A 13,569-nucleotide genomic window follows, 5' to 3' on the forward strand; every position below is an offset into this window, starting at 1 on the left:
TGATTGATTGATTGACTGCTTGGGGCCCCAGGGGACCCTTTCTGCGCCACTGCCTGTATGTAAACACTTCTCCCCCCATCAGTGTCTGAAAAGGACGTCATCTCTCACTAGTCCAGTCCTGAACTGTGGTTTCCGCCTCCTGTCCCCTCAGGACAAACAGCCTGCTCCAACACTCACCCCTGCCTGTACTCATGCTTTGTGCGCTCTGGGCTTTCTCTTAAATTGCGCGCAGCTCTCATGTCAGGAGGAGCTTTAACTTGGACTGTTTCTGCCAAAGACGAGGAACTTCTGAGCAACAGGAGGAAAGAACAGAAACACTGAACAGACAGAATCCCTCTGTTCATGAACTTGACTATGTTGGAGAAGTTCCCTGTGTCTGCTTCAGTGTAAACAGGATTCCATCTTTCCGCAGGTGCTTTTTCCTTCTGCTGTCATGGGCGGAGTGTGTCTGTGCGCCTATTCATGGACTTGCAGACCAGTGCTGCCACTTTTCTTATTTTGGCAACGATGTCGTGTTGCTTCACTGCTCAGAGAGTCCTGCACCTGCCGTCGGTAAAATGTATCCACGGGGAAACCACTGGGCTGTAGGTAAGAGGAACACCAGCATCTGAACGGGCTCCATATGCGCATTACGCACCGAGTGTGCGCACATTCTGCTCTGTTCAGTAATTTATAAACCATACCTTTTTGTATTCAGAAAATTTTTAAGTTAAGAGAAGGACATTATAATTTAAGAGGGATGTTTGTGTTTGAAAATGTAAAGTAAGAACAAATGTTAACTAGAAGCACTCGGAGAGCGCAGACCTCCGCCAAGGCTGATCAGTGGCCCCCCCCTGTGGGCCCCCCCACCCCCGATCACCACCAAAATTTAATCATTTCTTCCTTATCCCATTTCCAACAAACCCTGAAAATTTCATCCAAATCTGTCCATAACTTTTTGAGTTATGTTGCACACTAACGATCAGTGCCCCCCCCCCCCCCCCCCCCCCCCCCCATCACCACCAAAATTTAATCATTTCTTCCTTATCCCATTTCCAACAAACCCTGAAAATTTTATCCAGATCTGTCCATAACTTTTTGAGTTATGTTGCACACTAACGGACAGACAAACAAACAAACCCTGGCAAAAACATAACCTCCTTGGCGGAGGTAAATATCACAGTGTTTCAGTTATTGGTGTCAAGCTATGGAACGAACTGAAGGATGAAGTGAAATTGTGTAGCTCACTGTCGAGTTTCAAAAAGAATTTAATTGGTCACATTATGAAGTGATATGAAAGTAATATGATTACAAAATAACTTATTACACTGAATGTAGTATAATTTAAGTTTAAGTATTTATCTGCTGCAACTCAAGGTGTGGACATGGACTAAGGATGTAAATAGGAGAAGCAGAAATAAGCGTCCGGCTTCAGCTTCTTCCTTTTTCAGTTACAAAATGTGTTTTATGTTTGTTTGTTTTTTTTATATGTAGGTGTTTTGTTGTTTGTTTTTTTTTTTATATGTATGTGTTTTGTATTTTGTATTTAACTGAAATAAACATTCATTAAAAAAAAAAACAAAAAAAAAAAACAAGCTTTAGAACAGGCTTTTACTCCTGAACCCAAAGGATACTGGCTGTAACTGTTATTATAATTCTATTTGAGCAGGGATAGGTGTCAGGGAATGCAAGTAATTCGACTTTTATTATGAGAAAAAAGCGCATACATAAAAACAAATCTGTTTCTTGTGCATTAGGTGTTTCATTTCTAAAACATGAATATGAATTCTGAGCTCAAGCACTGATTCCGCTCATTCTCCATCAGATTTAATCAGTGTTTTATTGTAATTTATTGTATTTTATTTTTTACTGCATGTTTCTTACCTACTCCATGTTCAGTGTATGGACCAAACTATTGAAGCAAATTTATATGAATGTGAACCCTGTTTATTTAAACTAAACATGATTCTGATTCTGTTTAAATTGTAATTTTTTTTGCCTACATATGTTCAAAAAACAGTATCTATCTATCTATCTATCTATCTATCTATCTATCTATCTATCTATCTATCTATCTATCTATCTATCTATCTATCTATCTATCTATCTATCTGTGTGGGATTGAGTGTGAAATTATGGAATGGACCTTATGAAGCATTTAAGTTATTCACTCCTTTGGTGAAGTTTAAAAAAAAAAAAAAGTACCTTAAGCTTAAAATTATTCAGAAATATTGAATTGAGATGGTAGATATGTTTTTTGTTGTTGTTAATTTAAAAAAAAAAAAAAAAAAAAAAAAATATATATGTATATATATATATATATATATATATATATATATATATATATTATATATATATATATATATATATATATATGTATTATGGTGTGAATGCTCGATGCTGTACACATTTAAGTTGATGTATGGAGTGTATTAGGTGAAAAGGATAGGCAAAAAAATAAGCTTTTGCTTCTAGCCTTTTCCTTTTTTGGTTTTTATGTTCATTATGATTAATGTACTAAGTACAATGATTGATGTAAAACCAAAAATTCTTTCATTCCTTCCTTCTTTCATTCATTCATTCATTCATTCATTCACAGTATTGTACAGGAAGTTTTGTTTTTTTTTTTGTTTTTTTTTTAGAATAATCTCTTTAGCAGGTTTTTTTTTTTTTTTTTTTTTAGAGTGTATGCACTAACCTAATGTTAACCTGGATATGAACCCACCTGTTTTGGTCTGTCTGGTTTTTGTCTTCTTGTGCTGTTTGCAAAGCTGCTGAATAATCAATCAATCAATCAATCAATCAATCTATCTATCTATCTATCTATCTATCTATCTATCTTGTAATGCTTTTCCAACTTCTAGTATCGCAATTTAAACGGCACCACATTGTTTTTCAATTTACAGTTTTATTTTCTAAAAACAATAGAAATACATCATTTCTACATCCAAATCTGGTTTTGTTCACATACTCTTCCTGTAAAAACTACAGCTATATTTGATTGAATCGTTAACACAAAAATCTTTTCAAATAAACAACTTGGCTTTGTATTGTCACTTACAGTTTTTTTATGTTGCAATTTTACAACTTTTTGGTGTTAATTCTACAGTCATTTTTTACAGTGCTCTGATTCCTCTCATTCTCCATCAGATTTAAGTGTTTTATTGTAATTTATTGTATTGTATTTTATTTTTTACTGCATGTTTCTTACCTACTCCATGTTCAGTGTATGAACTAAAGCACTGACGCAAATTCATACGAATGTGAACCCTGTTTATTTTAACTAAACATGATTCTGATTCTGTTTAAAATGGTCATTTTTTGTCTACACATGTTCAAAATACAGTCTATCTATCTATCTATCTATCTATCTATCTATCTATCTATCTATCTATCTATCTATCTATCTATCTAAGTTGATTTTTTTTTCTCCACACAAATAAAGGGAGATTTCCTGCATAAACTGATACTGAAAAGGTTCAAACTGGTCCATGAAATGAAATGAAGACTTTTGTAGGACAGTACCCTGGACTCTCCCCAGTCCTGAAATGAAAATCCACACCCATGAGCACAAACACCAGTAGGTTTTCTGTTTCTGTTTGTGTTGGATAGGTCGATGAAAACATCAGACAATCATGTTTCAGTGAATCGAACTGAATTCAATGAACCAAACATGAAGATGCCTCTTTCAGACGAGGGCGGGGATATACAGAGAACCAAAGCATGACGTCTTGCTGCTTATATTCTAATTCCAGCGTCATGGTTGTTCCGTGAGCCCAGATGAACGTGTCCTCTATTATTCCAGGTCATCTGATGGGAAAGAAGAGCATCAACAGCCTGCAGGACACACCCCAGGACACTGTCCAGCCCAGAGTGTCAGAAACGGCAGCTGGACCAGGGACCGCAGATCTGGATCCATACCAGCGTCTGATCCAGGCTCTGCTGCAACAGAAACCCCCCAGAAGAGAGATGACGGCGCAAAGAGCAAACAGCAGGTGGAGGGAAGAGGAGAGGGACAAATATCTCAGAGAGGTCAGTCTGTACGGTTAAAGCAAAGGTGTCAAACATGCGGCCCGGGGGCCAAATCCGGCCTGTGAAGGGGTTCAATCCAGCCTCTTGGATGAATCTGTGAAATGCAAAAATTACACTGAAAATATTAACAAATAAGGATGTTAAAATCATTTTAGGTCTATTCAATCTTAAAATAATCAGACCAGTAAAATACTATCATAATAACCTATAAACTAGAAGCACTCGGAGAGCGCAGACCTCCGCCAAGGCTGATCAGTGTGCCCCCCCCCCCCCATGGCCCCCCCACCCCCGATCACCACCAAAATTTAATCATTTCTTCCTTATCCCATTTCCAACAAACCCTGAAAATTTCATCCAAATCTGTCCATAACTTTTTGAGTTATGTTGCACACTAACGGACAGACAAACAAACAGACAAACAAACAAACAAACAAACAAACAAACCCTGGCAAAAACATAACCTCCTTGGCGGAGGTAATAATCAAAACTGTCGATATTTCTCTTGGTTTTAGTGTAAAAAAAAAAGGAAAATTACACAGATGTTTACATTTACAGACTAGCCTTTTATAAAAAAAAAAAAAGTGAATAACCTGAAATTTCTTAGGAGAAGTATGTAGAATTTTAATAATATTCTGCCTGTTATTTAATGTTTCTGTGTATTTGTAGATCCACTGTGATCTCTAAGTTGTGATTCACATGTAGAAATGATAAACTAAGGCGTGAAATTGTTAACATCGCACTTTTACTTAAGAATGTTCAGGTTGTTCATGTTTGTTCATGTGTTCGTGTTTGAGTACAATTCCTAGATGTAAACATTTTCATTACGGAATTTTACTTTTTTCACTCAAAAGTTATTATTCTATTATTTATATTATTTGACCCCTCCGGCCCACTTTATATCACATGAGGCTGTATGTGGCCCTGAACTAAAATGAGTCTGACACCCCTGGGTTAAAGCATCACTACAAACATACGGCCTGTGGGCCAAAACTGGCCCAACAGGGGGTCCTATTCCAGTCCTCAAAGTGCAAAAATTACATAGAAAAATATGTATTAACCCTTTCATGCATGAATTATGAAAACCTTAATTGAGATTTTTTTCCTGAGTGTTTTTATTCCTCTTTAGGCATGAAAAAACTATGTGATTGAATATTTTTTTTATGAACCTATTTTTCATGGAGTTCCAAAAATGTCCACTCAGCTGGACACCATGTGTTTAATTTCTAAAGCAAAGAAACATGTATTTAACCCTTTCATGCACACTGGTCACTAGAGTGGACAGTTATTCAAAGCTCTTCTCTTGTGTATTCATGGGTTTTGTTGTTTTAGTTCCATATCAGCCGACACAGTGGACGCTCATGCATCATCCCATCCACTGTAATTCATACCAATACTTTGCTGTTCTAGATAAACCTGATCTACAGTAACATGTTGGAGTGTTGAAGGGGTGGGATTAAATAAATTATACTTCTTCCCACTCCTTTTCGAATGTGAAAATTAAGTCATGTAGATGTATAAGTTTTGTTTTTGTTTTTTTGTTTTTTTGTTTTCTTCCATGACCTCTTACTACCTGTTTTATGTCTAAAGACTAAGTAAGATTATTTTGTCTTGTTGCACATTTGAAATAAACTAAACTAAAAAAAATAATAATAAAAATCAATTGCTTCTTATTGTTACTAAACTGCAATTAACAGTTTTATTGTTTTGTTTTGTTTTTTTACCAAAAAATTGGGTTTTTTTTTTGCATATTATCTCTGTGAAGTGAGTAATGACTAGTATTAGAGTTTGTTAAAATGTGAAAAAAGAGCAGATTAGCCGCATTAAAAATGTTTTTATTTCATAGTTTTCACACAATATGTCAGTAAATCCTTGTTTCTTTTCTTCAAAAATTAAATGCATGGTGTCAAGCTGACATTTTTGGAACTCCATGAAAAATAAGTTCATAAGAAAATTTTCAATTGCATTGTTTTTTTCATGCCTAAAGATGAATAAAAACACTCAGGAAATAAATGTTGATTAAGGTTCTCATAATTCATGCATGAAAGGGTTAAAACTCATCATCAGAAAGTGACATACTGTGTGAAAACTATGAAATAAAAACATTTTTAATGCCGCTAGTCTGATGTTTTCTTACATTTTATCCTACTCCAATACTAGTTATTACTCATTTCATGGAGATAATATCCCCTGAGACCCAGGAAATCGACAATTTTAGCTTTTTTACACAAAAAAATTGTCTTGAGTGGAAACTGCATAATGCGACAGTTTTTGGGGTTTTTTTTTTCAGATACATTTTTAAAATCATTTTTATTTATTTATTTATTAATGGAATGTCCTTTGCAATGGACAGCATTTTAGTTAAACTGTCAAACTTTTGTCCCCTATAGAGGACACAGTGCATTGCTGGGTCTCAGGAGGATATGCAAAAAAAAAAAAAAAAAAACAACTTTTTGTTTAAGAAAACTGTTAATTACAGTCTCATAACAATTAGCAATTGATTTCCACTCAAGCATGTTCGTGCAGATCAGGTTTATCTAGAACAGCAAAGTTACAGTAATGGTATGAATTACAGTGTATGTGAAGCGTCCACTGTGTTGGTTAATATGGAACTAAAACACCAAAACCCATGAATATACAAGAGAACAGCTGCAGAATAACTGTCCACTTTAGTGACCAGTATGTATGAAAGGGTTTATGGACCTATTTTTCATGGAGTTCCAAAAATGTCCCCTCAGCTGGACACCATGTGTTTAATTTCTGAAGCAAAGAAACATGTATTTAAAACCCATCATCAGAAAGTGATAAACTGAGTGGAAACTATGAAATAATAAAATTTTTCATGCAGCTAATCTGATGTTTGTCACATTTTAACATACTCTAATACTAGTTATTACTTGGGGTGTTAGAAAATATCGTTTCTGCAATATATCGCAATATTTCGTTTCCCAATACTGTATCGATATTTTTAGGTATTTATTCAAATACAGATATTATGGAGGTTCTTTTTTTTTGGTTTTCTTTATTGTTTATATTTTATTTATTATTATCTAACACTGTTTTATTAAATAATGGTTATTTAAAGCATCCTAAAAACACTTTTTACTCCCTGAGAGGCAGATGTTAGTTCCTTTGTTGGGATTGCACAAAAATAATGTTGTGATGTTAGTTCTGAACTAATAGAATATGAACATTTGTACAGGATCTTAAACTGTAATGTCTGTAAAACATAATTTAAATTTTAACACAGGGACATTTTGTGATATAACGTTAGATCCTGTTCTGATCAAATAAAAATGTGTTTAGTATTTGTGCATATTTCTGGTGTAATTCAATTCTTCCAGGATATAATCATTTTTTTTAAAAAGAAACAAACAAAAAATTGCCTTTTTTTTTACAGTATCATGGTATATCATGATATATCATATCGTGATCCTAGTATTGTGATTTGTATCGTATCACTAGATTCTTGCCAATACACACCCCTAGTTATTACTCACTTCGTGGAGATGATACGCATAAAAACCAAAACAAAACACTTTTTGATTAAGAAAACTTTTAATTACAGTCTAATAACAATTAGCAATTGATTTACACTGAAACATGTTCGTGCAGATCAGGTTTATTAAAAACAGCAGTTACAGTAATGGTATGAATGTCAATATATTATGGGACGGTGCATAAGTGTCCATTGTGTTGGCTAATATGGAACTAAAACAACAAAACCCACGAATATACAAGAGAACAGCTGGAGAATAAGTGTCCACTGTACACTAAAAAAAAGCAACATGGGTATCTGTTCTAACAACATAAATATAACAAGTAGCTGCTATTATATTAATTCATGTTTAGTGGTGGGTGACACGGTGGTGCAGTGTGTAGCACTCATGCCTCACAGTGAGAAGGTCCTGGGTTCGATTCCAACACTAGTCGATGGGGGTGGGACCTTTCTGTGTGGAGTTTGCATGTTCTCCCCGTGTCTGCGTGGGTTCTCTTCGGGTAGTCCGGCTTCCCCCCACCATCCACAGACATGCACTGATAGGTTAATCGGTTAATCTAAATTGCCCATAGGTGTGAATGTGAGAGTGATTGTTTGTCCCTATATGTTCAGCCCTGTGATGAACTGGCAACTTGTCCAGGGTGTACCCCCCCTTTGCCCCTATGTAGCTGGGATAGGCTCCAAGCGACCCTCGTGACCCTAGTGAGGATAAATAGAATAGAATAGAATGCCTTTATTGTCATTATACATATATACAACGAAATTGTAAGTGACAACTCTCTGGTGATGCGTAGTGCAAAAGTTTAAAGAAGAAAGGAAGTGTAAATATATATACAGTATAAAAACAGACATGTCACCAACCGAGAAAAAACAAAACAAAAAGGAAACAGTAGAGCTAAGTATATATTGCACTTTGACCCTGGCTGAACATAAAGCGGGTTCAGAAAATGAATGAATGAATGAATGAATGTTTAGTGGTTAAACATTTTTAAACTAGAAAAGCACTCGGAGAAAGCAAACCTCCGCCACGGCAGATCACCCCACCCCACCCCCTATCACCACCAAAATTTAATCATTTGTTCCTTGTGCCAGTATCAACATGTCCTGAAAATTTCATCCAAATCTGTCCATAACTTTTTGAGTTATCCTGCTAACAGACAGACAGACAAACCCCAACGGAAACATAACCTCCGCATCATGTACTTTTAACATGACGCACAAAATCCATTAGATTCCTTTATGTCAACACAACCTAATGGGTTTATGTAGGACCCCCATCTGCAGTACCCCTCCAGAGCATCATTTAGTCTAGCTCAGATCTAGCCTTAACTCTAATCCAGGCATGTCCAAAGTCCGGCCCGGGGGCCAATCACGGCCCGCGGTCAGATTTTATACGGCCCACATCTTGGGTTTATATTATATTATTTATGGCCCGTTTGGACTGTTGAACAGACTACATGAATCATAAAAGGTTCAAAATGCAGTTTCTCCTTTCACCTCATGGTGGCAGCACCACTAACTCTATCTGGCTCTGAGACTTTGCCATGAACCTTTTTCGCTAATTTCTAACCATGGCGCCTGTAAATAAAAAAAACGAAAGTTGACAGTGAGGGCCGCCGCTTCCAGGAGAGATGGGAATTACAATTTTTTTTTCACTGAAAATCGAGGTGATTGTGTTTGCCTAATTTGTCAAGAGACTGTTGTCTTGTTTAAGGAATTCAATGTAAAGAGACACGAGCAGACAAAACATGCTAACGCATATGACAAGCTAACAGGGAATGAGCGTTCCGAAAAAGTGAAGCAAATTCAAGCTGCTTTAAACTCACAACAGTGACTCTTCATGTGAACCTGGGAGTTCAATGAATTCGCCACCAAGGCAGGCTACCAAGTTGCCAGGTTAGTTGCCTGTAACTGCTGGTGTTGTGTACTTGTAGATGTGACACAGAATATTACTTTCTGAATGATTTTGTGAAAGACAAGAGTAAGAGTCATATGTTTTCATCTTAAATGTTAACAGACTTTGCATTACTGAGTAATATATGAGTAATGATTACTCATATAAGTCATGTTTAAAATGAATGTGGGGTTAAGATTTTTATCAACTTGGAAGTTTAAGATACTCTATACAGTTTGCTCTATGTTATCTGACTCCAGATGTGAAAGGAAGGCAGAACTGTTTTGTTTTGTTTTTTTAATTTGTTCACACCTGAGTGGCTTAGATTTGGTTACATTGCCATTTTTAAAAAATGATATTGTGACAATGAAAATAAAATTGTTGTAGAACAGCGCATTTATATGTAATTTTTACTGTTTAAAAAATGTCTGAAGGGACCGCTGGCCCCTGGCAATGTCCACATTATCAGATCTGGCCCTCTTGAAAAAAGTTTGGACACCCCTGCTCTAATCCTAAACCTAGGATTAACCCTTTCATACATACTGGTTACTCCAGTGGACAGTTCTTCTCCAGCTGTTCTCTTATATATTCATGGGTTTTGTTGTTTTAGTTCCATATCAGCCAACACAGTGGACACTTCAGCACCATCCCATACACTACAGTTCATACCAGTACTGTAACTTTATGTTCTTAATCAACCTGATCTGCACTAACATGACTGAATGTAAATCAAACTGCTAGTTGTTATTAGACTGAAATCAACAGTTTTCTTCAACAAAAACCACATCGGGGCGGCTGCGGCTCAGGTTGTAGAGCGGGTCGTCCAGTAACCGAAGGGTTGGCGATTCGAATCCCGCTCTGTCTTAGTCAGTTTGTTGTGTCCCTGGGCAAGACACTTCACCCTCCCTGCCTCCAGTGCCACTCACACTGGTGTATGAATGTTTGGTGGTGGTCGGAGGGGTCGTAGGCGCAAATGGGCAGCTGTGGATACAAATGTAGTTTACCACCACCAGAGTGTGAATGTGAGAGCCAATGCATAATGGGTCAAAAATGTAAAGCACTTTTTTTTCTCTAAAAAAAAAAAAAAAAAAAAAAAACAGAAGAAAAAATAAATAAATAAAAAAAAATAATGTACAGCACTTTGGGTGTCTAGAAAGGCACTATATATATATCCAATCCATTATTATTATCAAAAAGGTTTTTTTTTTTTCATATTAACTCCATGAAGTGACTAAGAACTAGTATTAGAGTATGATAAAAGATGAAAAAACATCAGATTAGCTGCATTAAAAATACTTTTGTTTCATAGTTTTCACACAGTTTATCACTTTCTGATATTGCATTTTAAATACATGTTTCTTTGCTTCAAAAATTAACCCTTTCATGCATGAATTATGAGAACCTTAGTCAAGATATTTTTCTTGAGTGCTTTTATTCCTCCTTAGACATAAAAAAAAACAATGTGATCGAGTTTTTTTTTTTTCTATAGAGTTACAAAAATATCCATGCATTTCATTTTTGAAGTAAAGAAACGTGTTTAAAACCCAATATCAGAAAGTGATATGAAAACTATGAAATAAAAACATTTTTAATGCTGCTAATCTGATGTCTTCTCACATTTAAACATATTCTAATGCTAGTAATTACTCACTTCATGGAGATAATATGGAAAAAAAAAACCTTTTTGTCTAACAAATAATTGATTTACACTAAAACATGTCACTGCAGATCAGGTTTATCAAGAACAGCAAAGTTACAGTAATGGTATGAATGTCAGGGTATGAGATGGTGCATAAGCGTCCACTGTGTTGGCTGATATGAAACTAAAACAACAAAACCCATGAATATACAAGAGAACAGCTGGAGAAGAACTGTCCACTGTAGTGACTTATGCATGAAAGGGTTAAACACATGGTGTCCAATTGAGTGGACATTTTTGTAACTGTGAAAAATAAGTTCATTTAAAAAAAAAAAAAAAATCAATCTCATTGTTTTTTTCATGCCTAAAGAGGAATAAAAACACTCAGGAAAAAAATCCTGACTAAGGTTTTCATAATTTGTGCGTCAAAGGGTTAAAGCATCACTGTTATCTAGATCTGCTAGAGAATAATCAAACCAATACTTCATTAGGATTCCCGCTCCAGAATGAACAAAGCCAAAGTGACTCATGATGTTTCAAAATGGCCGCTTCAAGAACTGGTGTTCTGGCTGATTCCAACTTCAACCACATTAGTGAAAGAACTTAAACACACCTGTGGAGCCTGAAGGATCTGGAAAACTTAAAGGAAGGTACCATAAAAAAAAAAAAAATTAACCCTTTCATGCACTGTCCACTCCAGTGGACAGTTCTTCTCCAGCTGTTCTCTTGTATATTCATGGGTTTGTTGTTTTAGTTCCATATCAGCCAACACAGTGAACACTGATGCACCATCCCATACACTGTGACTCAGACCATTACTGTAACTTTGCTGTTCTTGATTAACCTGATCTGCACTAACATGTTTGAGTGTAAATCAATTGTTATTTGTTAGACAAGAAGGTTTTTTTTTTCACATTTTCTCGATGAAGTGAGTAATTACTAGCATTAGAATATGTTAAAATGTGAGAAGACATCAGATTAGCAGCATTAAAAATGTTTTTATTTCATTGTTTTCATATCACTTTCTGATATTGGGTTTTAAACACGTTTCTTTACTTCAAAAATTAAATGCATGGATATTTTTGTAACTCCATAGAAAAAAACTCGATCGCATTGTTTTTTTCATGCCTATAAATAATATAAATTAAATATAATAATAATAATAATAATAATAATAATAATAATAATAATAATAATAATAATAATAATAATTGCCTTCGCCCCTATGTAGCTGGGATAGGCTCCAAGCGACCCCCGTGACCCTAGTGAGGATAAAGCGGGTTCAGAAAATGAATGAATAAATTCAAATATAAAATATAAATATAATTTATAATAAATAATAAATATAAATTCAATATAAATTGAATAAAAACACTGAAGACTGAGGTTTTCACAATTCGTGCATGAAAGGGTTAAAAAAAGTAAGGAACTGTGACTGAAGGGAAGGTTTGGGAATCTCTAAGGATCTAAGAACAGAACAACAGTTAATAATCAAACAATTGACCTTACTTTAGTGTTGTTATACTTTACGTTCTCAACATACTTACAATTAGTTGGTTCAACAAAACTGTGTCTTGCTAAATTAAAGCATTTTAATTAGGTGGAAATCCTTTTACGTTCATCCAACAGATTATTTTTTTGAGTGTATAGTGACTATTATACATGAAAGGGTTAAATAATACTTTTTTTTTTTTTAATTTATTCCAGATGCCTGTTACTAAATTTTTTATGTATTTGTAGATCCACTCTGATCTGTAAGTTGTAATACACATGTGTAAATAATAAACTGAGGCAGAATATTGTTAAAATTCACTTACTTTTCTTTTTTAAAAATTTCCCGTAGTTCATGGTTGTTCAGGTTATTCACATTATGTGTCAAAGGATAGTTTGTAAATGTCAACATATTCACAATGTCATTTTAATATTTTTGGACTAGAAACAACTTCGCGTTTTCTTTATTTATAAGTCACTATCTTATTATTTTACTGATCTGACCCACTTGAGATCAAATTGGGCTCAATGTGGCCCCTGAAATAATACGATCAACAGGATACCGACTACTTTCTGATCATAATTTCATGGTTCTTTCTCATATTTCTGCCTTTACCCACTGAATTCCAGATGTCTGAGCTGCTCCTCCTGGCTTTGAACCTCCAAGACGACACCTCCTCCTGAAGACCAGTTTATTTAAGGACATGACACACCTCCAGTCACACTATATGTATTTATTTTTCTGCTGTAAGAGTAATATATAAACCAAATACCACTTAATATGACCAGTTATTTATCATTTATATACATATCCTACCAGTTTGATTGACAGGTGTCATGTTACATAAGGTGAGATTGTTGAATAAATGTACTGTTGTGTAAACTGCATGGTGGCGGTTTGATCATTATTTGAGCATCACTGTGTCTCTGTGTGTTTTTATGCATTTATTTTAACATAGACAGCCTGGATTTAACCCATAAAGACCCAAACATCCACTGTCGACCAAAACCATCTACTGAGCTACAACATTTAAAACC

At 35.2% G+C, this 13,569-nt stretch overlaps 1 protein-coding gene across 1 annotated transcript; it reads left to right on the forward strand.

The window, feature by feature from the left end:
* Positions 1 to 433: 433 nt before the first annotated feature.
* LOC115430589 (gastrin-releasing peptide-like) lies at positions 434 to 13,348 on the forward strand. The gene is given in 4 exon segments (XM_030150682.1): positions 434 to 495; positions 497 to 588; positions 3,785 to 4,011; positions 13,162 to 13,348. Coding segments are annotated over 4 exon segments (435 nt in total). The 3' UTR covers positions 13,216 to 13,348.
* Positions 13,349 to 13,569: the final 221 nt, after the last annotated feature.

Source organism: Sphaeramia orbicularis, chromosome 12 (assembly GCF_902148855.1).
Source record: "Sphaeramia orbicularis chromosome 12, fSphaOr1.1, whole genome shotgun sequence".
NCBI classification, from domain to species: Eukaryota; Metazoa; Chordata; class Actinopteri; order Kurtiformes; family Apogonidae; genus Sphaeramia; species Sphaeramia orbicularis.